A 25,761-nucleotide genomic window follows, 5' to 3' on the forward strand; every position below is an offset into this window, starting at 1 on the left:
GAATGAGTCAGTCTTGACTCATTCAGGCACCTGAATCTCATCTTCAGCATCCCACTGGCCTGCTTAATGAACATTCTTGTGCTCATGGTGTTCATTTTGTAGTTATTCTGGGCTTCATTAGCAGAGCTCCTCATGGGTGTTATCATCCACATCCTTGGAGGCAAGCCCTTTGTCTACAAGGAGACAGTCACTGATTCTGCTTGGAACTTGGAATATCTGAGAGAGATTTGACTGGTACAGATGAAGGCATCATGTCAGCTTCTTGGGTTATCTTTCATATACAAAAATGACAATATTTTAGTGGCTATATTAATGGAGTAAAATCCCTTTTGAGTGTGAATGTGACTGGTTGTCTGAGGGTGTCTTGCTTGACACAAATGGAATGCGTGACTCTCAGTACCTGTAAGTATCCAGCCAAAGCAACAAATCTGAAGCCCGCTCTTTATGATTAGCCTCAGCAGTAACGAAGTGCCTTCCAAACTCATGATCCCTACTGCCTAGAAGGACAAGGGTAGCAGACACATAGGAACACCTTCCCCTGCATGTCCCCCTCAAACACTTACACAAACCATCCACCATTTCTTCGCTGTCGCTTAGTCACTGGAATTTCCTTCCTAATGGCACTATGCCATACCTACCCCAAATAGACTGCAGTGATTCAAGAAGGTGGCTCACCAATCTCTTCCCAAGGGCAATTATGGATTGGCAACAACACTGGCCCCATCTCATGAATGAAAAAAAGGAAAATTCACTCATGTTTCTCGGTTTGCTTCAATAATTATGCTCCGGTTTAATGCAGAGGTTGCCAGGTGCCTATTGGCATCATAAAAATGTTGTATTTTATAATTTTTTTAATGATGCATGCACACCAACACTTGTCCATGCTGGCAGATTTAAACCTGCTCAAAGTCTGCATGATGAGGAGATGCCGGCGTTGGACTGGGGTAAACACGGTAAGAATTCTCACAACACCAGGTTAAAGTCCAACAAGTTTATTTGAAAATAAACCCACTAGCTTTTGGGGTTTGTCCCTTCGTCAGGTGAGTGTCCCAAATAAACAAATAAACTTGTTGGACTTTAACCTGGTGTTGTGAGACCTCTTACAAAGTCTGTATAGCAGTTCAATGTGTAAGGCTACTGAACTAGCTTAATCCAGTCTAAACACAAGATGGTGCTCCAAATACATCTACCAGAGGTGTCCTTTTTTTCCTAATCACATAAAGTTTGGACTCTGCTGTCATTAGGGCAGATCTGCAGAAAAGGGTGGAAGGAAGCTAAGAAAGGAAAGTAAAAGTAAAGTTTATTTATTAGTCACAAATAGGCTTACATTAATGCTGCAACAAAGGTACTGTGAAATTCCCCTAGTTGCCACATTCCGATGCCTGTTCGGGCACACTGAGGGAGAATTTAGCATGGCCAATACACCTAACATCTTTCGGACTGCAGGAGGAAACCGGAGCACCTGGAGGAAATCCACGCAGAAAGTGGGAGAACATGCAATCTCCATGCAGATAGTGACCCAAGCCAGGAATCGAATCCGGGTCCCTGGTGCTGTGAGGGAGCAGTGCCAACCACTGTACTTTACTTTTACTTTTTCACTTTACTTAAACATGAATGCCTCCTCTATATCCCATCCACCATGGGCATTGTGTGCCAGTTTGTCTTTGGCATGGATAAAGTGAGGAATCTTTCCCAAGTATCCCAGATAGTTGGAGGAAAAAGATGCAGTAACATTGCTGTGTTGAAGTGAGAGATAGGGATTTAGGATTGGAAATGCAAATGTTTGGTGAAGGCTGCCTTGTGAAAGGTTATGTAGGCCCGAATTATCCAGCCATTAAGCGAACAGGATTCTCTGGTCCCATCAGTGGCATATCTCCTGTGGAAGATTTCCCGGTGATGTAGGGTGGCTTCATTGGGAATTCTCATTGACAATGGCGGGATTAGAACATAAGAACATAAGAAATAGGAGCAGGAGTAGGCAATTTAGCCCTTCCAGCCTGCCCCGCCATTCAATAAGATCATGGCTGATCTGTCGCTGCTCAGTTCCACTTTCCCGCTTTCTCCCCATAATCCTTAATCCCCTTACCTACCAAAAACCTATCTTCCTGCGTCTTAAATATATTTGGCGAGGTAGCCTCCACCACTTCAACGGGCAGAGAATTCCAGAGATTCACCACCCTTTGAGTGAAGAAGTTCCTCCTCAACTCCGTTCTAAACCGCCCCCCCCTTTATCTTGAGGCTGTGCCCTCTAGTCCTGCTGTCCTTTCTGAGCGGGAAGAACCTCTCCACCTCTACCCTATCCATCCCTTTCATCATCTTATACGTCTCAATAAGATCCCCCCTCATTCTTCTAAACTCTAACGAGTACAAGCCCAGTCTATTCAGCCTCTCTTCATAGCTCAACCCCCTCAACTCCGGTATCAGCCTAGTGAACCTCCTCTGCACTCCCTCCAAGGCGAAAATATCGTTGCGCAAGTGCAGTGACCAAAACTGCACACAGTACTCCAGCTGCGGCCTCACCAGCACCCTGTACAGTTGCAGCAAGACCTCCCTACTTTTATATTCAATCCCCCTCGTTATGAAGGCCAGCATCCCATTTGCCTTCCTGACCACCTGCTGCACCTGTAGGCTGGGTTTTTGCGACTCATGCACAAGGACCCCCAGGTCCCTCTGCACCGTAGCATGCTGCAGCTTTTCGCCCTGTAACTAGTAGTCCTTCCTACTATTATTCCTACCAAAGTGGATAACCTCACTCTTGCCAACCTTTTATTCCATCTGCCAGGTCCTCGCCCACTCGCTCAGCCTATCTAGATCCTTCTGCAGACTCTCCACACCCTCCACACAATTTGCTGTTCCACTTATCTTTGTGTCATCAGCAAATTTCGACACCTTACACTCGGCTCCCTCCTCCAGATCATCTATATAAATGGTAAATAGCTGAGGCCCCAGCACCGACCCCTGGGGCACTCCACTAGTCACCAACCGCCAATCCGAATAGCACCCATTGACACCCACTCTCTGCCTCCTATTTGACAGCCAATCCCCTATCCACGCTAACACCTTACCCCCAACTCCATGCCCCCTAACCTTCTGTAACAATCTTTTGTGCGGCACCTTATCAAATGCCTTCTGAAGATCGAGAAACACCACATCCACCAGTTCCCCTCCATCCATCGCACTAGACGCATCCTCATAGAATTCCAATAAATTCGTCAGACACGACTTCCCCTTAACGAAACCGTGCTGCGTCTGCTCTATGAAACAATTCTTCTCAAGATGCCTTGCTATTTCCTCTTTGATGATGGATTCAAGCATTTTACCTACAACAGACGTTAAACTAACCGGCCTATAATTCCCTGCCTTTTGCCTGCTACCTTTTTAAACAGCGGCGTAACATTAGCTGTTTTCCAATCTTCCGGCACTTCCCTGGAATCCAGTGAGGTCTGGAAAATTAATGGATCCCACTGCCAGCGAACGGTGTGCAGCCTCCTGCTGCTAGGAAAACGGCTGAAGGGAGGCCAGAGAATCTCACCCATAATTTTTAATTCTAGCTAGCAAAGATTAACTTAGGTCCCAAGGAAAAAAGGAAGAATGATCACAGTGATACCTTCCCTACTTAATTTGTTCCGCAGATCTGATGATAGCATTGACATTCAGAAGGCAGGAAGGTTCATGTGTCATTTGAAAATCAGAAGGGTTGGATGAGTTTTGGATCAAAAAAGGTTTTGGCTACTTCATTGAAAATAGTATGAAATTTCGCAGCAAAAAAAAGCTAAGTTAAAGGGGGAGAGATTCCATTTGCTTGCATTGGCCCCAATGCACTTTGCTTGCAATTGGCCAAACCACTGCATAAGATTGTGGAATGCTAAGTACAAGTTGTGTTCAGCATAAATTACGTTGCTACGGCACAGTGGCACAGTGGTTAGCACTGCTGCCTCTCGGCACCAGGGATGCAGATTCTGATTCCCAGCTTGGGTCACAGTCTGTGCGGAGACTGCACCTTATCCCTGTGTTTCCTCAGGGTCCTCCGGTTTCTTTCCACAGTCTGAAAGACGTGCTGGTTAAGTTCATTGGCCATGCTAAATTCTCCCTCAGTGTACCTGAACAGGTGCCAGAGTGTGGTGACTCGGGGATTTTCAGAGTAATTTCATTACAGTGTTGATGTAAGCCTACTTCTAACACGAATAAATAAACTTTAAACTTTAACTTCGCTTGGTTAAAACACATCATGCTGGAATTCGGCCTTACCTTGCCATGTCTCAGGTCAAATTAATCATCCTGTCAGTCTTGCTAATCACACTTGCTCACAGACTTTTGTGGAGGCTTTAAAAAATAACTGATACTTCTAGGTGCAAAGATATATTTTAAATATCAAATAATATTTAATTTACCAATAAAATGACTATTATACACAAGTGAAAATAATGAAAGGTTCAGCATTGTTTTAAAAATCATTTTTAGGCTATTTAAAAGTAGGTTACTTGCAAGTGGTGAATTAGACACACTTGCTACAATTGCTTATTTTTTGTGATAAATCTATTTTCAGATGGATTAATAAAACTACATTAGGTTCCCATTCTTAAATATATTTAAAAGAAATACAGTTTAATACAAGAGAAAAGTTATACTGGTTAGCACTGCTGCCTCATAGCGCCAGGGACCTGGGTTCAATTCTCGGCTTGGGTCACTGTCTGTGTGGAGTTTGCATGTTCCCTTTGTGTCTGTGTGGGTTTCCTCTGGGTGCTCCAGTTTCCTCCCACAGTCTGAAAGATGTGCTGGTTAGGAGCATTGACCCGCAGAGATGCCGGAGTGTGGCGACTAGTAACTTCATTGTAGTAATGTAAGCCTTACCTGTGACTAATAAAATAAACTTTTAAAACTTTAAACTTCAAATACTCTTAAACACTGCCTGATTGCACTGTCTCATGGAGATGATTTTATAGTTTGTGAAAATTAGTTTGAATGAAACTTGAATGATAAATTCACTTTGGAAAACTAATGTAATTTTGAGCACAGTTTGCACCTAGATTGCTGATTGTGTCAGTAGAAGCTCTCAAACTTAAATATTCCTGAAAAGTTTTTACTGAAAACTGTCCCCATCTGGATCATTTGTTGCTTTATATAGCTAAATTTTGTATGCTAGTACTTGGAGCATTTAAGCCTGGGAGGATATGTACATTAGAGATGTGATTGTGTTACTTGGGCCTCAGATCTTATAGAAGCAATTGAAACATTGATTGCTCCCATAGCAATGCAAAACATTTTGATAAAAGCAAACTTTTGCTGCATAATAAATGTTTTGTTGTGATTATACTTTGTCAATGGCCACTTGCTTGTTTATTCAAAGAAATTGTCTTTATACTTACAATGTAGTGAACTAACACATTTGTCCAGCATTCACTATTGAGAACCTCACACTCCATGGCTCCTTGTATTCAATGAGGAACCAATAGCACTGAAAGTACTAGTGATAAAGTACAAGATACTGGCTTGGTGATCATCACTTAAGTGAAGTATTATTTTCAGTTTTCAACAGTGTGGCTCCTTCACCTTTACATGATGAACGTTGCATTATTATCTACAATAATACGTTTTTTAAACTTTCTTTTCTCAGTTACTACTTAGTCGTGAAGACAACTTTTGGCAACAAACTGAAGAAATATTGCTGCGATCAAATGTAAAACTGGAAAACTTCTGTCAAATATTTGAATCAATTATGGAACAAACTGTAGAACTGGTATGTTACATGTAGAGCACTTTTGAAAGTAAACAAGAGTTTTTTTATAGAGAAGTCCTTGGGTGGTACAGTGAGTAGCACTGCTGTCTCACAGCTCCAGGGACCCAGGTTCGATTCCTGACTTGGGTCACTGTGAAGTCTGCATGTTCTCCCCATTTCTGTGTGGATTTCCTCCAAGTGCACAGTCCAAAAGGTGTGCTGGTTAGGCGCATTGGCCATGTTAAATTCTCCCTCAGTGTACCTGAACAGGTGCTGGAGTGTGGCGACTTTCACAGTAACTTCATTAATGTAAGCCTACTTGTGACACTAATAAATAAACTTAAAAAAAAACTTACCCGTACCCATTAGAAACTACATTGTACTGATAGATAAATAATAAAAATTATGAACAAAATGTTAATTTGTAAAAATAAGATTGATCCCTATGTAAAACTTTATGGTTGGTTTTAAACAACATCATGTGCATTGTAGAAACATTGTTCATGTTGGCGTTTGTTGCATTATGGTATTGCATTGAGATGATGAAGTGAAATGATACCATTTTGGCATTAAGTGGTTGAAAGTCACTCCATCAATTTGAGATGAATCCCACTAACGATGTTTGATTGCAGGCATTATGGCTTTTCCGCTTGATATTTTGTTAATCACCCAAAGATAATGGCAGAGTGTTTGTTTCAAATAGCTGCAAAAAACCACCAACGAGAAATTCAGTTACTGGAGCCTAAAATTTAGGAGGGGAGGGAATAATAATTAACCGTCATTTTTTTAAAACAGACGATAATACAGATATTCCCTGTGTGTTAACTATCTGTTGCTACAACAAGATGAGTTAAAAAATATAATTTTAACTCACCTTACCTGAGCAGTGGAATCAAACTCATAGCAGTGGACTTAGCTCCTCACACAGACAATCCACATACTAACACTTGGAGCATCAGTGGATGGAAAAGTGAAGTGTTGAAATGACTTTTGATGAGCCCAGCAGAGCAGGAGGGCTCCTATGAGCTGAATAAGAATAATGAGGGCAATGTCCCAGAGCTGGTGAACTGCATCATGACATCCTCTGGAAGCGTACACCTAGCCTCAGGTATGTTAATGAGATTCAGCACACAAAATGGGTCAAGCTTCCTGCTGCGGCTCTCAGACAGCTAGCTCAATGTTCCATCAACTCGCTACACTGCAGTTAAAGATCCACACAATGAATAGGTCGTATCCAACTGCATTTACTTCTCAATATGTTCCTTTTCAGCCTTACGATGAAGACAAACTGGAAAATCTGCTGAAGAAACACAGCCCAGACAAAATTTATCAAGTTACCAGTAACATTTCTGGAAACAAAGAACTCGACTTGACTCTTCAAAGAGGTGATCTTGTGGCACTTCTTCAGGCTGCAGATACAAAAGGAAATACAAGTAGATGGCTTGTGGATTCAGGAGGTAACAATTTTTTAGTCATGTGTATGTTAGAGATTGTAGTGTGTGGAGGTATTTTCTAATTTTGACTGCCTTTCCTCTGCCACCCAATTTTCTCCTCCGTTTCCTGAGTAATCATTCTTGGTACTTGAACTAAAACAATTAATGACAGAGTATATTTACATGGTGGAGCATATCTACATGAAGATTTTCCAATATTGCAATCAGTCAGTTGGTTGGAGTCATACCTGAGACAAAGGAAGATGGTTGTGTGGTTGGAGGTCAATCATCTCAGTTCCAGGACACCATTGCAGAAATTCATAGAATCATAGAATCCCTACGCTGCAGAAAGAGGCTATTTGGCCCATCAAGCCTGTACTGACACAAATCCCACCCAAGCCCTATCCCTGTAACCCCATGTATTTACCCTACTAATCTCCCTGACATTAATTCAGCACGGCCAATCAATCTAACCCACACATTTTTGGACTGTGGGAGGAAACCACAGCACTTGGAGGAAACCCACACAGACACGGGATGAATGTGCAAACTCCACTCAGACAATGACCTGAGGCCAGAATTGAACCCGGGTCCCTGGTGCTGTGAAGCATCAGTGCTAGCCACTGTGCCACTGTGCATGCCCTGCTCTTCAGGGTAGTGTCTTAGGCCCAACTATCTTCAGTTGCTTCATTATTGCCTTCTTTCCCTCACAGGGTCAGAAGTGGGGATGCTCGCTGATGACTGCACAATGTCCAGGAGTGTACATGGCTCTTCAGATACTGAAGCAGTCCATTCTCAAATGCAGCAAGATCTGGACCATAATCAGGCTTGGGCAGACAAGTGGCAAGTAACATTCATGCCACACAAGTGCTAGGCAATGATCATCTCCAACAAGAAGCAATGCCATTCAATAGCAGTACCATTGCTGAGTCCCTCACGATCAACATCTTGAGGGTTAACGTTGACCATAAACTGAACTGGACTAGCCATATAAGCACCATGGCTGCAAGAGAAGGTCAGTGGCTAGGAATTCTGTGGAGAGTAATTCACCTCTTAATTCCCCAGAATCTGTTCTCAAGGCATAAGTAATGGAATACTCTCCATTTACTTGAATGAGTGCAGCTCCAACAACAATCATGCAGGACAAAGCAACCCACTTGATTTGTACCACTTTTACAAACATTCACTCCCTCCACCACCAACAAACAGTGGTAGCAGTGTGCACCAACTACAAGATGCACTGCAGTAACTCACGGAGGTTCTTTAGGCAGCAATTTTGAAATCCACAAACACTACCATCTAGAAGAACAAAGGCAACAGAAACCTGGTAACACCATTATCTGGAAGTTCCCCACCAAGTCACTCACCATCCAGACTTGGAAATTTATCGCCGTTCCTTCCTTGTTGCTGAGTGCAAATAGTGCAGATAAAGTATTGAAACCAAAACTCTGCTGGTCTTTTCATTATTTTTCATTCCCAACCTCACCTCATTCCCTCAGCCACTCTGTGTACTCTTTAATGTCCCTTGGAACGATTGCTAAGCACTCGGTAAATGGAACATTGTTATTTCTTAATCAAGTACCTCCCAGTGTTTGACTGATGCATATTTCTGATAACATTACTTTCAATTTTAACTGACAAGTTTTTCCCGTGAAGATTAGAGAGAGATAACATATATCTTTTACTAAATGTGTCTAGGTAACCAAAACTTGAATCCATGACCTTTGAACTGTTGCTTAAGAGAAACTTAAATTGCAATTTATAAATAAACACTAACCCATCCTTATTTAAAAACATTTACTTACAAACATTTGCAATATAACATACCTTAGTTTTAATAGTATTAAAGTCTATTACCATGGAGTCTAAAGCACTAATTCATACAACCTTGCTTTGTTGTTGGAGTTAGAGACGTTCAAGAAAGAGTGGAAAATATACGGAATATATTTCATGAGGGAGTGGTCCATGAGGGAGTCATCAAGAGGGGAAAGATCATGCCGGAAGAACAAGTTTAGAATACAAATTTTAGGAGGATTTATTGGTGATGTTTCAGAAAAAAATTCAAGGCAATATTCAAGCACACATTACACCATCAAAAATGGACTTCTTAGTTTTGAACTTTAATTATTAGTTTATACAAAACTTTAGACGAAATTGGAGTGACATGTTGTGCAATGGATGTTGAGAGCAAACAGCGTAGATTTACAATAAGCTGCTGCCTGATATGTAAGAACATCAATATTAAAAAAAGACTTTGAAAAGGGGTGATGGAGCTTAAGATTATGAAGAAGAGCAAAAAAAATAGATAGTTCAGGTTAAATGGAAAGCTACAATAGAGAGCAGGAGAAATTTATTTACATTGGTGGTTGTGAGGCTGTGAAATACATTGCTGAATTTACTGATTGATTCAGAGGGCAGTCAATTTTTAAAGATAGGTAAATTGGTGGTTAAATGAAAACAGAATGAAGCAATAACAGCTAACTGCATTGCATTTCCTGTTGTCAGTCAAAAGCTGGCAGAGTGAACAACTGACTTTGCTAGGATTGCAGGCTTCCCCACTGTGCAAGGTGCCAAAGACTGCAAGCACATCACTTTGTGGGAGACACATGACAACTCTGTCATGTGTCAGAACTGGGAGAGATTTCTGACCCTCAACATCCTGGCCTGTGATCAAAAACAGAGAATCATGAAGTTTAATGCCTGGTACCCTGGTCACTCATGATGTGGAAATGCCAGCGTTGGACTGAGGTAAACACAGTAAGAAGTCTTACAACACCAGGTTAAAGTCCAACACCTGGTGTTGTGAGACTTCTTACCCTGGTCATAAAATCATAGGATCTCTACAGTGCAGAAGGAGACCATTTGGCCCATCAAGTCTGCATCAACAACAAACCCACCTAGACCCTATCCCTGTTACCCCACATATTTACCCTGCTAATTCCCCTGATTCTAAGGGGCAAAATACCATGACCAATCAACCTAACCTGCACATCTTTGGTTGTGGGATGAAACTGGAGCACCAGGAGGAAAGCCACTCAGGCACAGGGAGAACGTACAGACTCTGCGCAGACAGTCACCCAAGACCAGAATTGAACCCAATTTCCTGGCGCTGTGAGACAGCAGTGTTAACTACTGTACCATAGTATCAGTTCATAGTACCAGCTGTATATGAGCCACAGTGACACAGAATCAAGCTGTTCAACAGATTTATCTTTTGTATGAAATCATGACCTTCCACCTGGGTGATACCGTGAATAACTATAATGGAAAGTAAGGAGCAATTCATGCTTGGCCAGGAAGGCTGAAAATACAGGCATCTATGTTAATCTGTGGCCTTTAAGCAATCACTCATTCCCTAATTCTGAGTAGCTCTAATATTGCTAAAGCAAAAACAAATTGAATATCTCACTGTCTCTCTATATTTCTCTAATGTTATAATGACAACATAGAGCTCAGACAATGTTATTGCTTGGTTCTGTGATTTATGTGATGTTAGTCTGGCTCGTCTCCTCCTGACATTTCTTTCTATAACTTTGTGCAAATTGCTTTCATGACATTGTTGAGATGGAGGGAAGGAAGGAAGGAAAGTTTCTTTCTTGATGTGATGTCCTTTTCATTCCTGTGTAGTGACCTCTCTCTTCTGGTGTAGCGTGAATTCTTCCAGTTGATATTGCTGCCTTCTCCCAGTTTTTTTTATCACCTGCCTGAAGCTTAGTATGGGATTAATTTTCAGTATTTTCACCACCATTCTGCAACTCTCAGGCACTCACCTGGCCCCACGTGCAATTAGTGACTGATACCGTTGTGCAAGACTAAACATTCACAAGAACCAATTCTTTTCACTGTATACTCATATATGTGACAATAATAAATCAAAAACAAAATTTCACCGGTTTCACTGTGAATGTCTAGAAGCAACAGGATCGGACTTGGGGGTTCACAGTGTTTTCAGGATTCTGCCATTCCCAGAGTCTCTGTGGCTGAACCCACATCCTCCCTACTGGCTGCTTCAGATGATTCCTTTGCCCCACGAATTACAAAGACTTACACTCTTAATTTGTAACTGGTTTGTGATTACCAGCTTTAAACCGTAGAGCCCTGTTCTCAACCTCTTGTCAATTACCATCATGCTTTCATTGTGTCTCCCATCCCTTACTTCTTTTTTCCCACATAACATTTCCCACATAAGCCTGGCTGATTGTTGATTAGAGCCATTCCTGCACACTTTGCTCCTGATCTTTACAGGACCCCATGATCAGTGACTAACTTATGCTACAATTAAATCTATGCATTAACTAACGCACTCTTGGAGCAGACCATTGGAATCCACAGGCAACAGTATTGGTGCCAGTATTGTGGCTATTGGCAATGCAGCCTATAAAGAGTAGCTTGTATGAAGGGTTTACTATGTGTTGCATTATTTTGCTACAATCTCACTGACCTGTAAAATGATATGTGAATTTCCAGTGACTGACAGGAAAGATAGTACAGCAAGATTTCAAGTTCTGAGACTTTCATTGTAACAACCAAACTAAAAGCAAAAGTGTTGAAACACTATTCACTAGGCAACTTATACCTCAAACTACAGGACCATTTCCTCTATTTAGCTTTTAAACTGACCAAAAGTCCCACACCATGGTTATGCATTAATCTGCCCCTTAAATGGTCACTTGATTCTCCTGGAAACAGTCCATAGCTATACACTGCTCCCAAGGGTTGTTGTAAGGACACTCTGCATGGTGAATAATAGAGTCAGTGTTTCTGCTGCCTTGTGCAGGACTAGCTGCCTCTATGTCTCCATTCTCCCTCTCTCTCTCGCTCTGTCTCTCTCCCTCACTCTCCCTTTCTCATATCCTTGCAGACTGACCCATCTGTGAGGTTCAGAAATATCTAAAGAGACCTTCAACCTGCTATCACGATGGTTTCTTATTTGTTTTCCTGCCTAAAGCCCATTCCCAAGATTACATGAATCACATGGGCCTTGTGTCCAGATAGAAATACTAATTAGCAGTCTTCTTTAGATCACCCAACTCCATTCTATCTAGAGATTAAATAAATTGTTGAAAATATAACCACTTATGAAACCTGACATTCCTAATGGTTGGGATTTTTGCACAACCTGTTGCATGTTTCACAGTGGTGATCTTTAACCTGTGGTGGGTTCTTCTGGTCTTGCCACTGTCAACAAGATTTTCTGTTCAATGTACCACTTGTCACCATGAAACCCGTGGCAGGGGTGCACCATTGACAGGACAGGAAGATCCTGCTGGCGAGAATGGCAAGAAAGTTCTGGCCAACATCCCACCCACAGCCATCACAACTACACTTGCCATTGTATAAGTATGAACATCTTGTACTTTCTAACCATAAAAAATCCTGGGTTCCCCTTCAACCCCGAGTGAGCAAACCACCTAAGCTTGCTGTCAGGCTGAATTCAGAACAGGTCACATGAGTTCCCTTCATTACTTTGTTTTATCCTAATAGACACAAGACATTACAGTCTTATTGTATTTGTAACTCAGGACAATGCATGAAGACAATATTGAAGGAAGAATGATAAGGGAGTGGATATTGAAGGGTTCTAGTGGTTACCTGCAGTCAGAGCTCTCTATCAACACTCATTGAGGAGTGCTTCATGTGAGCAATGCTCTCCTGCATTCATAACTATATCCGACATCTCTCTTAGGTTATATAAATAGCTTCGGCATGACTGTATGGTTGTTGACTCCTCCCATCATATTACAGTTAACTGATAAGGTGCTGATTGGCTGAGCTAGCTTTATTCTTGTACTTTGCAGAAAGGACGTATCTGTATATTTGGTAGGTTCCTGTTCACAACAGCTTTGCTGGGGGAATGATACTCTAATGCATAGGTCTTCAGCACTACAGCAGGATTTGTTACGATTTTATAGCCTTCAGCGTACCTGCACACAGTCATTTCACGTCAGGTAAACCAAATTGGCCAGACATGACAATTATGATGATGATGACCCAAGCAGGGGGTTGGTAACCACTGCCAAAGCCCTCACAACATGTTCAACTGTTGGCAACCAGTTTAAAGCTCCCCCCCCCCACAAATTACTTCTTCTGCAGGAACTTTGTACACCTCAAAATCAGCAACAATAATGTTGAATATTATCTGGAATATAACTGCTGCCCCAAAAATTTCCTATTGGTGATGGGGAATGAAACATTTCCCTTACCAGTCAAGCTATTGTATAGATACAAAATCTAATTATAGAACTAAATATTCAGTGCTATCAGTACATGGAGGTGACGTAATAAATAATGTCACTGATAATACCATCTCATAAAAGATTTGAGATCTTAGGCCAGGCCCTAAGTGGAATTATTGCCATAACATTTTTTTTAACGTGTTAAATAGTTTGTACCAAATATCCTGGAACATTACAAAATAGGTTCTGTATACTTACAAAGTGGTATCAAACATTGATTGCATTGTGATGAAAGTTTAGAACATTCTGATCTGATGGATCGACTATTCTTTAATAGTTTACTTTAGCACCAGAAATAATTTGCAAGAGTACATTGTTAGGAATCAATATCCATTGCTGGCTATATTTTTGTGATGTATTCCATCAGGGTTTGAGGATTTTGTTTTGTATAGAACACAGTCCATTTGATTTTCTTTAATGGAAAAAGTGAAACCCACTTATTGGGAGTGAAGAAACTCTTAAAGTTCAGAGCAGACTGTTAAAGAAACTTTGTTTTAATGTTGCTCAATCTTGTCCAACAAAATGGTCAGATTTTTCATTATGTTGCTATCTACATATCAATCCCTAGAGCGTTAGCCATCCCTGTAACTTTTGAAGCTACAGAAACGAACATAGATTTACAACTTTTCTGATAAGCCTGTTGGACTCTTTAGAATGAGGGATATAGTTGTTGGAGACAGTTGTTGGAATTTCCCATTCAGCGTGTCTCGTTTGTATGGTTAGATTCAAAAGATACAGACTTGGGATCATCACTCAATGTCTGGGAGCGGGGACAGCCAGACCTGAGAGGAACACACAGTACTGAGGAGAATAAACAGAGGGCCAGGCTTAGGGCCTTCACTCACCTTCTGGAGCGGACACAATCAGACTGCGAAGGACACATTGTACTGAGGAGACTGCAGTAAAAATAGTCATGATGTGGGGTCCAACGCTGGCATCTCCACATCCTGAGGAGACTAAACAGAGGGCCAGGCTCAGGGCCTTCACTCATCTTCTGGTAGTGGACACAGTTGGACCTGTGAGAGACACACTGTACTGAGGAGAAGGAAATCAGAGAACCAGGCTCAGGGCCTTCACTCACGGTTCAGGAAGGAGACAGATGATCTGCAAGAAACACACTGTACTGAGGAGAGGAAAATTAGAGAGCCAGATTTGGGCCTTTGCTCACCTTCTGTGAGCGGAGGCAACCAAACATGCTAGGAACTGTACTGAGGAGAGGGTAAGTGGAGCACCAGGGACGGGGCTTTCACTCACCTCCTGGGAGCAGAGGCAGCCGGACACATTGTGCTGAGGCCGCAAGCTGAGTTTGAAAAACCAGGAAAATGGGAATCTCATTGGCTAATTTGAATTACCTATTCTAACTTGCTTTCACATTAAAGATTGTAAGGAAAATATTTCACAAATTAAAAAGCTAAAAGCCAGTTGAAACTTCTTAAAATGAAATTAAAAACTAATTAAATGAAATAGAGATGTAGGGCCAGGCGATGCGTTGTACCTGTATGATGTGGGAGCTGATGGTCCCCATCGTGGTTCCTAGTGGACACATCTGTAGTCAGCGTTGGTTGCTTGAGGAACTGCGGCTCAGAATTGATGAGCTGGAGTCTGAGCTTCAGATGCTGTAATGTATCAGAGAGGGGGAGAGGTACTTGGGTGCTGTGCTTCAGAAGGCGATCACACACCTTAAATTAGCTACCTTGAATTTGGTCAGTGGTTAGAGACACGGAGGGTGTAACTGTGAGAGAGGCAGGTAGAGGAATCCAAGGAATAGCACTGCAGGAGACTCAGCTCTTGTCCCTGTCCAACAGGTATAAGATTCTTTCTCCTTGTATGGATGAGAGAGAGAGAGGAGTTGTCTAAGGTGAACTGGGTAAACAAGCTAAGATACAGGTCAGTAGATAAGCAGTGGCAGATATTCAAACAGCTGGTCCAAAATGCTCAGCAGGAGATTATCCCAATCAAAAAGAGGGATTCCATGAGAAAGAAGCAAAATCCATGGTTACCAAAGGAGGTGAAGGATAATGCTAAACTGAAAGGCAGCATGTACAAAGTGGCAAGGGATAGTAGGAGAATAAAGTAATGGGAAGTTTTATGATTGAGCAGCAAAAGACCAAACAGCTCATAAGAGAGAAAATGAGTTTTGAGTGAAAACTTGCATTCAGCATAAAACAAACAGTAAGAGTTTCTATGAATATCTAAGTAGGAAGTGGGTGGCTAAGATAAACGTAAGACCTCTACTGAATGGAGCTGGTGAATTGATAACAGCAAACAAAGAAATGGTGGATATGCTAAATAAATACTTTGCATCAGGTTTCACCTTGGAAGACATCACAAATATTCCTAAGATATCAGATGGACTGATTTCAAATAACATGGTAGAACTTACAAAGATCCCAATTGTAAGGGATAGAGCATTAAAGAAACTCAAGGGGCTAAAGGTGGACAAGGTACTAGGATGCGATGAACAGCACACTAGGATTTCATTGGAAGTGGTTGCTGAGATAATGGACCTATTGGTTGAAAATTTTCATAACTTGCTAAATTTCAGGATAGTACAAAAAGATTGGAAAACAGCCAATGTGACTCCCTTGTTCAAAAAGGGAGAAAGGCAGAAGGCAGGAAATATAGGCCAGTTAGTTTAACAGCTATTATTGGCAAGATGCTGGAGTCAATGATCAAAGAGGAAATAGCTAATTATTTATGAAAGTTGAATATAATTAAATCTAGTGAACATAGTTTTATAAAAAGTAAATCACGTTTTGATAAATTTGCTTGAATTCTTTGAGGGTGTAACAGGGAGAATAGATAGAGGAGAACAGGTCGGTATAGTGTATTTAAATTTCTAAAAGGCATTTGACAAGGTGCCACATAAGACATTAGTGCATAAAGGCCCAGGGAATTGGAAGAAATGTGTTAGCATGGATTGAAAACTGGCTGTCACATAGAAAACATGAAATAAATGGGTCCTTTTCAGAGCAGAAAAATGTAACTAATGGTGTATAGCAGGGATCAGTTTTTAGCCTGCAATTATTCACTATTTCATTAATGATCTGGAGGAAGGAACAGAATGTAAGGTTTCCAGATTTGCCGATGATATGAAGATTGGTGGAAGGGCACATTGTGATGAAATTATTATGATTCTGCAATGGGATATAGATAGATAGTGTGATTGGGTGAAAACCTGGCAAATGGAGTTTAATGTGGGAAAGTATGAGGTCATACACTTTGGTGGGAGAAAAGGCAGATTATTATATAAGTGGAGAGAGATTGCAGGTGAGTGAAATACACAGGAATCTAGATGTTCTAGTGTATGAATCACAAAAAGCTAGCAGGCAGGTCCAACAAGTAGTTAAGAAGGCAGATTGCATCTTGGCCTTTATTGCAAAGGAATTGAAGTCTTAAAATAGGAAGATTTTGTTGCAATTATACAAGGTGTTGGTGATGCCTCACCTGAAATATTGCATGTTGGGCCTTTACCTAAAAAAGGATAGAGTAAAAATGGAAGCAGTCTAATACCTGGCATAGGTTTGTCCTATCAAGAGAGGCTAAATAATCTGGGCCTGCATTCCTTGGAGTTTAAAAGAGTGAGAGGTGCATTATTAATACATATAAGATCCTGAGAGAGTATGACAAAGTAGATGGTGAGATGTTTTCACTGGTGAGAGAGTTTTGAACAAGGGGCCATAGCTACAAGATAAAAGGCCAGTCGTTTAAAACTGAGATGTGTAGAAATTTCTCCTCACAGAGGATGTTGAATCTCTGGAATTCTCTACCCCAAAACATAGTGGAGGCTGGATCATTAGAAGTATTTAAAATGGAGGTGGATAAATATTTGATGGATTGAGGAATAGAGAGCTATGAGAAAATGATCCAGAAAAGGAGTTGAGGCCTATGTGATCAGCCATGATCGTATCAGATGATGCAGCAGGCTTGAAGGCCTAATGATCTACCCCTGCTTCTATTTCTTGTGTTCTTGTATGAGCTTTAATATAATTTTTTCTTAATCATGAAAAGCCATGGTAATGCAGTTTTTAAGAGTATATAATTTCCCTTTGTGAGAATCTCAACATTTTCAAGGGTTTTACCCGGAGTTAAAATAATTAAATTGATGGGGAAGCCAAATTTACTTTTCACTAAAAGCAAATGCTAGCACTGGGGATATCTCAGCATTTTCATACAAGCTTTTATGACATAGCCCTCAAACAAAAACAGACAGTATCAAATAGTTTTTGCAGATTACTGTTCAGAGACTACAGGAAGTGCTTTAAAAATATCCTGAGTTGTTCAAAAGGGGATGTGTTCCTTCATGATTGCAATATATGTATATTTAGCTAAATACTTGTTTTGAGAGCATATAGCAATTTTTTCTATTTTTCTCTCATTTTATCTGTAGCGAGTATAAAGTCATGTTCCTTATTTTATATTCATGCTTCCGCCTAATAGGAGCATGACTAAAGCATTTTTTGAATTTCAGCTGTTTTTAGAAAATAAACACAGTTCTCTCTCCTAATTATCTATAATTAAGTGAGCGTGTGTGGGAGCTGTTAGCATTTCACAACAGGAACAGGATGGAACGTGAGTTAGAATGCTATCCCTTCATTTTACATAATCAAATGTCATAACTGAGTAGCTTTTTATGAATGAAAATTAATAAAAGAATTATAGCAAATGTAAAAAACATCAATTAAAAGACCAAAGTTATCATTGAAGTCACAAGGATGAGAACAAAGTTCTGTCTTGGCAGCAACTTTGGACTGTAATGAAATGCTGACGTGGATAGGCTGGTGCATAGAATATCAGACCGGCAAGGTCTTGGTGCAAATGTATAAAACATTGGTTAGGCCACAATGGAGTATTGTGTGCAATTCTGGTGACCACACAATTGGAAGGACATGACTACACTAGAGACGGGGCAGAGGAGATTCACCAGGATGTTGCCTGGGATGGAAAATTTCAGCAATGAGGAGAGATTGGATAGAGTGGGTTTGTTTTCCCTGGAGCAGAGGAGGCTGAGCGGGGGATCAAATGGAGGTATACAATATTATGTGAGGCAAAGATAGGGTAGATTGTAGGAATAATTTCCCCATGGCAGAGGTGTAAAAAACCACAGGTTTAGGGTGGCTTAGATGGGATCTGAGAAAAAAATATTTCACACAGAGGGTGATGGAAATATGGAACACTGCCTGAGAGGGTAGTGGAGGCAGGTACTCTTGCAACATTTATGAAGCATCTGGACGAGCACTTAAATTGCCAAGGCATAATAAGCTATGGTCCAAATGCTGATAAATGGGATTAGTATAGACTGGTATTTGACATTCGACATAGACATGGGGGGCGGGGGCCATAGCGCCTGTTTCTTGCTGTATGACTCTGTGGCTATGATGTGAGAAAGCACATAATGCATAAAGCATTTTTTTCTAAAACTTGGCAATAATTTCAGGTGGCACAGGTCATATCAAAAAAAAATTAAAGAGAGATGTATTCTGCTGTCTGTCTTTTCCAATGGACATGCATCAAGCAGCGGTTAGCACTGCTGCCTCACAACCTGAGACTCCAAAAGCTAGTGCCAAATAAACCTGTTGGACTTTAACCTGGTGTTGTGAGGCTTCTTACTGTGCCTTACAATACCAGGGACTGTGTTCAATTCTGGCTTCAGGTCACTGTCTGTGTGGCATTCACACATTCTCCCCATGTCTGTGTGGGCTTCCTCCGGTGCTCCAGTTTCCTCCCACAGTCCAAAGATGTGCAGGTTAGGTTGATTGGCCATGCTAAATTGACCCTAGTATCAGGAGGATTTGCGGAGTAAATATGTGGGGTTGCAGGAACAGGGCCTAAGTGAGATTGTGGTCGGTGCAGACCTGATGGGCCAAATAGAATCTTTCTGCACTCTAGGGGTTTCTGTAGAGATTCTATGAAGCAGTTGCCAATCAGAATAACTTTCAACTATACAGTTTGTAATAGATGACAGGATTTGGCATTTAGGCCAGACCGAATTAGCTTTAAATGATACAACTATGCTCCACATCTTAGAAAACCCATGATCAATGCCGAGGGAAACTAGTTCTTCAAGAAAATTATGACAATACAAAATATTAAAGCAATCAAGCAGTAAAGGAAAGCCCTTTAATTGAAATGCTTTATGAGTGAGGGAAGAGAGTGAAAGAAAGCAGTGAAACAATTAAAAATCACTTCCCATGTCTGTTCTTCCTGCAGGAAGGATTTAGCAATATATGCGAGGCAAGGTTGATGCGTTTTAGCTTACTGTTGTGAGTTATGTCAGTAGTTCCATCAAAGTTTCAAGGCAATGTTAAACTCGTTCCTGGTCACCAGTAGAAAATCTCTATGACCCAGTTTATAATAATATCATTTTAGCATGTTTAATAGCATTATTATGCTAATAAAACATCAGTGGCTGACCTTTTAGCCTAAGCAATTCTGAACAGTTTCAGTTTTAGCAAACAAGTTTGTGCTTGTAACCACTGCTCTTCAAACTATATAATTTTATTTTCTCCAAAAAGGTCACAGAGGATTTGTCCCTGCTGGAAAATTGAGTCCACATCAACCTGCAAAACAACTAAATAACTTGCCACTATCGCAGAGTTCATCTCTTGATAATGTTGTAGATGGAGCAATTAGCAGAAGAAAGTATTCTGTTTTACGTGAAAGACCCCTACCACCAATACCAATGCAGTATCAAGTAAGGGACATTTCAATTAGAAAGTTTAAATGTTGATTATAATGGCATTGTTCTAAAATTCAGTTTGTCATATTTCTTAATGTGCCAAAGGAAGGCAAAAATTGGAAGGTTAATTTGGCCAGTTTTGTGTGTGATAGCCTTGACACAGTTGGTCTCACCCTCACTCTTGAGTCCCATTCTTGGGCTTGAACTAGGAAAACCTGAAGAAATACTGCACTATCAGAGATGCGGACTTTCAGTTGAAATGCTGAACCGATGACTCATCTGCTTCCTCAGGTGGGAATAAAAGGTCTGTTGGCATTATTTCAAAGAAGAGCAAGGAAGTTCTCCTTGCTGTCCTGACTCATATTAATCCCTTAACCAACATCACCAAACTAGATTATGTGGTCAATATCACGTTGCTGTTTATGGGAGTTTGTTGTCTGCAACTTGACTGCTGTGTTTCCTACACCACCGCATTGTCTACACTTCAAAACTATTTAATTGGCTGCAAAGTGGTTTGAGACATCCAGTGGTCATGGAAAGCACTATATGAATACGAGTCTTGTTTTTCTTCCTTTTCTCCCAGAAATGTGATTAGATAGGTTGGTCAAAAAGCTCATACAGTGCTACGGGACTATGGAATACACTGTAAAACTTATACAATAGTACAGTAACTTGATATCTAAAATATAACACAATCCAAACTGGTTAAGGTCCCATAGTTATTTGCAAATATATTTTGAAATTTTGTTCTAACTAGTTTTTGGATTTCTGCCTCTTTAAAAATATTGACATAGAATTAGTGAAATTACAAAAAGAGACTTACAGTAATACATTCAATAATTCAGTTTTGGGCAGCATGGTGGCACAGTGGTTAGCAAAGCTGCCTCACAGCATCTGGGACCCAAGTTCAATTCCAGCCTCGGGTGACTGTCTGTGTGGAGTTTGTAATTCCCCCTGTGTCTGCATGTGTTTCCTCCAAATGCTCCGGTTTCCTCCCACAGTCCAAAGATGTGTGTGTTAGGTTAATTGACCATGCTAAATTGGCCATTAGTATCAGGGGGATTAGCAGAGTAAATACATGAGGCTATGGGGATAGAGTTTGGCGGGGGTGGGGGGGGCGGAATTGTTGTCGGTGTAGGCTCAATGGGCTGAATGGCCTCCTTCTACACTGTAGGAATTCTATGATCCTATGAGTGGTCTCTTCCTACTCTTTTCATTGTAAACTTGACTGACAGCTTATATTACTGTGAATGTCCTTTGCGTTTTGCAATTCCTAAAGAGCAGTTAGGGGTGGACAATAAATGCAGGCCTTACCATAGAAGCTTACATCCCAGAAACGAATGTAAAAAATACACTGGGAAGAGAAGGCACACTCAGTCTCATGGAAGAACAGATAATCCATTGAAGTCATTCTAAAGTAACCAACTGTTTCTTATCCCTTCAGTTATGGGTCAGCACTAGCATATACTACACCTCTCCAGTTGAAAAAAGAAAGAGGGCTCTAAAAGTGGAGGGAATAAAATGCAGCTCCACATGAAATAAAACAGAGCAATTGCTTCTGTGTGGATAATGTAAAGCTAAGCTGCAACAGAGCCGAGTGCTGAGATAAGACCATCAGTGGAAATAGCACAAAGAAAGGTTTTCTCTCTGCATTCTTTAGAAATTAACTTTAGAAATGATTTTGTTAGCACACAGAATCTTTTCCCTAATGTAATTTATTTTGTTTATGATGAAGGCTTCTAACTGAATAAGTAAGAATTAATGCAATTCCTCTTCATACTTGACTGACAATGAATTTAAGCATCTCTGAGCTCTAATTCTGTGATTACTGGAATGTGAAGCAAGCATCTAAGACCATGTTGTTCATGTGTCATTTTTTAATGTGTGCAGATTGTCGCAGCATACCAGTTTACAGCGAGAGGACCTCATGAAGCCAGTTTACAACCTGGACAAGCTGTAACTATACTGGAACCTCATGATAAGAAAGGAAGCAACGAGTGGTACCTTGTTGAAGTGAATGGGCAAAGGGGCTATGTGCCTTCAAATTATTTGGCGAAAGTGCCTTGCACTTTAGAGAGGAAATCCTTTGGGCCATAATATTTACCAATAACATTCCCATATTGAGAAAGACTTTAAAAGATTGCACTAAACGTTGTTGCATATAAAATTTGCAATGGCAGAGTAATATGAAGAATTGAGACATTAATATTGCTTACTAGAATCATCATGTTTATCTTAAAGTTTGAGCTTTGTTAGATTTTTTGAGTATAATGAAAACCAACATTATCAGAATGGTTTGTTTTATGAATTTTCTGTCAATATTTGCATTTTAAGATGTGCCCTAACATGGGTGTGCCAATTATTGCTCTCTCAGCTGTGAATCACTCAACTTCACTTATGCACTTTTGTAGCTTGTAAAGAGATATTATTGCAGAGAATGAATTTGGAATTAGTAAAGAACAGGGACATTTTTGATCTTGTGCTTAGTCTTTTGCTTTAAGTAAGCTATTCTCCATTATCCACCAACTTATCTGTACATTTGGTTTCAACGCAGTCTAGGCACTGAAGTATTAACTTCACCTTAGGCTAGAATTTACATTTCCTGGCAGAGTAAGTGAGCTAGATTGAAAACTAAATGGTTTGCTCACTCCTACCATCTTAACTTAGCCAATCAAGTTACAAATGGCTGTTTACTGGCTGTCTGGTGGAAAGAAGGCCAATTAGAGAAACAAAGGGGAACTCTGTGACCCGGCGGCATTGTAGACCAGACACTCATGTTGTAGGGGAGTACTGCTGCTGTTACTGACAGGAGGAGCGTTAATTTAAACAGCCCTGATTAGGCCCCTCACTACCCATCTGTAAATGGACAGATATTTTTGATTTCTGATTTCCCTTTTTATAAATGGTGCCATATTTTCACCATCCCTTAAATTTGGAGTGTTCCACTCCTTTATGAGTAACTTGCACAAACTCAAGACAAGATAAAATTAAAGGATTGGTTTATTTGACACACACAAAATGCGAGAAAGGGGTTTTACAACATCAGTCTCTTTTTGCACTCATTCAATAAAAGAGGGATTAAGGAAAGATGGGGGTATAGTGCCAGGACATAAGAAAATACATGTTATGGTTGTACATGAATCCAGAATCAAAAATCTAATAGAAGATTTCTTCCAAGGGTATTTCACAGAGTGATCTGTTTTTCCAGAAGTTAAGACTTCCATGATGCCAGAAGGCACATAGAGTTGAGGTAGTCTTGAAGGCACCAGTTCCAATGTTCCTATAGTTCACAGTGTAGATGAGTGCCAGGCAGGTTGTACCTGGATGCAGCTCTTCCTGCTGCTACCTGTTCAAGGGTAAGATGGTAGATAATGGTCCCTGCTGCCTGGAGCCCCACTCTTTTTGGAGGTCAAACAGTAACTGAGGATAACTTCCAATTGCTCATTAATGAAAAGAAATCAGACAGTTCATTAATCAGTCACGTGACTGCATTGTTTCAGGTAACTTATGGGGTTAAAACCCATTGTTTGGGAGCAGATAATGGCTGGGCCAATAAGTCGCAAATAGCTGTCTTTGTCCATAGTTGGCTGGGGCAGACATACCATCGTCGGGGTTGGAGTTCTGCCTTAGAAATTTAAAAAAAAGAGTTGATTATTTTTTGCAGAATTCGATGGGCAGCAGGCATAGGAGATATTAATATCTCCTTGCAGACATTGAAGGCAGGATTTTCTGGCCATGCTCATCCCAAAACTGAAAAACCCCACCTGAAGTGAATGGACATGTTCCGTGTCTTGTCTACTGCAATTCCCATGGCGGGCAGGTGATGAAGATTCTGCAGTGAGACCCTGATTATCTGAAATTCCTCAGCTGTGAGCCATGGATAGTCATGAAAAGCCTTGTCCATTTTAAAAATAATAAAATAAATGATAACTTTTACAGAGCAGTTCAGGTGATAATAAATATGTATTTATTTTTCTGTCCTGTCTCAAACGAGACTCTGTGAACATCAAGTTGGTCACTGCTGGAAATGGAAAGGCTCCCACCTTTCAGAATCAGTGGTTTTTTTATTGAAGTCTCAAAAATGATTTAAAAATTACTTTAAAAAAAAAATGCAGAAACCGCCACTTTCCCCAGCAAATTTTGTTGGTGAGTTCAACCATGAATCTTGCAGTACACCTATTTCTCTGCCCTTGTGTCGCCTTGTCATAGCTGCGGTGAAACACTCCCAAATTATATCATTTCGGTATCTAAAAATGCAGCAAACAACAAAAAACTGCTGTCAGCTGGCGTGTTAATAAACATAATAGCTTGTTAATTATTGATTTCAAAATGGTTTGTGGACTGCTGATTTTCAGGACTGCTTGCCACCCATCATTTGTAATAATGGTGTCATAATGTCACAGCAATTACATTGCTGACCTCAATATCATTGAGCCAAATGTTTCATCAGCGTGGGGGAGTGGGTGGTCGTGTGCCCAATTTGGAAATGTAAAATCCAACCCTTCTTTCTGATGCTTAAATCTGCCACCTTATTCGGGTGATTTCAGTTTGGTCTTAAAGATAAATTTGCTGCATAGAGATGGGTAGAACCCAAAAATCTCTTGGTATGATTTTTTTTTGGAACGTTTGCTCAAAGCCAATAGTATGCCACGTAGAGGAAGATAAGCCCTGCACTATAAAGGATACAGTAATAATAATAATTTATCATTTAAAATAATATCGTGGGAGTTTTCCATTTTATTTGAATGGCATGGTGGCACAGTGGTTATCACTGCTGCCTCACAGCGCCAGGGATTGGGCTCAGTTCCAGCCTTGGGTAACTGTGTGGCATTTTCACATTCTCTCCATGTCTGTGTGGGTTTCCTCCCACACTCCAAATATATGCGGGTTAGGTTAATTTGCCGTGCTAAATTGATGCTTAGTGTTATGGGAATTAGCAGGGTTGATACGTTGGGTTACAGGGATAGGGCCTGGGTGGGATTGTTGTCAATGCAGGCTCGATGGGCTGAATGGGCTCCTTTTGCACTGTAGAGATTCTATGACTCTATTTAACTTATTCACTAACTGACATTGGTGTGCTTTGTACATTAACATTTGAAGTCAGATGCTTCATTGTGAACATGGATTAGAATTCAGACATGAAGTGAATCAGTAGGTTAAAATGCTCCATTTCTATGTACTGCCTCTCTGACTTCGCACATAGTATTTTTTTACAGTGTTAAAACCTAACTGAGGTTGGAACAAGCAGACATGTTAAACAATTTACTAACAATAATGAATTGTAACATTGTACTGTATGGTGAATTAGAAGTTTTTCAGTGTATAATATTACACTACCATGAAGGATGCATATTGTGAAGAATTAACTTTTACGAAGTATTAACATTTTTTTAAAATGGAGAAACCCATGTCTTATAATTAGGACTGCACAGATACAGCGGGTGAAAGTAAATTCCACACACACTGTAGTGGGTGGGGATTAGTTGGACGGGTCTGTAACATTGGGAGGGATGGCAGAAAGTGGAGCACCTATTGTCTTTCTGCTTCCTCCTGATTTGGTCAGGTATGAGAAAAATCGAGGCCAATTAAGGGCCTAATCACACAAGCTGGAGAGTGGGTTGGAGGGGTGGTGTGGCGGGGGGTGGGGGGGTGGGGGCTATAGGGAGGGAAGAAGAAGACTTAGGGAATCAGACAGTG

At 40.7% G+C, this 25,761-nt stretch overlaps 1 protein-coding gene across 4 annotated transcripts in view; it reads left to right on the forward strand.

Annotated features, from left to right (window-relative positions):
- The window catches only part of arhgef37 (Rho guanine nucleotide exchange factor (GEF) 37), a 97,530-nt gene extending 71,854 nt beyond the window's left edge, over nt 1–25,676 (forward strand). For all 4 annotated transcript variants that reach the window (XM_080201623.1, XM_080201625.1, XM_080201622.1 and 1 more), the window contains 4 exons: nt 5,615–5,737; nt 6,987–7,173; nt 19,901–20,079; nt 21,955–25,676. In XM_080201623.1, coding sequence (XP_080057749.1) covers nt 5,615–5,737; nt 6,987–7,173; nt 19,901–20,079; nt 21,955–22,161 — 696 coding nt within the window. In that variant the 3' untranslated portion in view covers nt 22,162–25,676. The remainder of the gene's footprint in view (nt 1–5,614; nt 5,738–6,986; nt 7,174–19,900; nt 20,080–21,954) is intronic.
- Nucleotides 25,677–25,761: the final 85 nt, after the last annotated feature.

The sequence above is a fragment of the Carcharhinus amblyrhynchos genome, chromosome 13, assembly GCF_965287045.1.
Source record: "Carcharhinus amblyrhynchos chromosome 13, sCarAmb.v2.hapA, whole genome shotgun sequence".
NCBI lineage: Eukaryota > Metazoa > Chordata > Chondrichthyes > Carcharhiniformes > Carcharhinidae > Carcharhinus > Carcharhinus amblyrhynchos.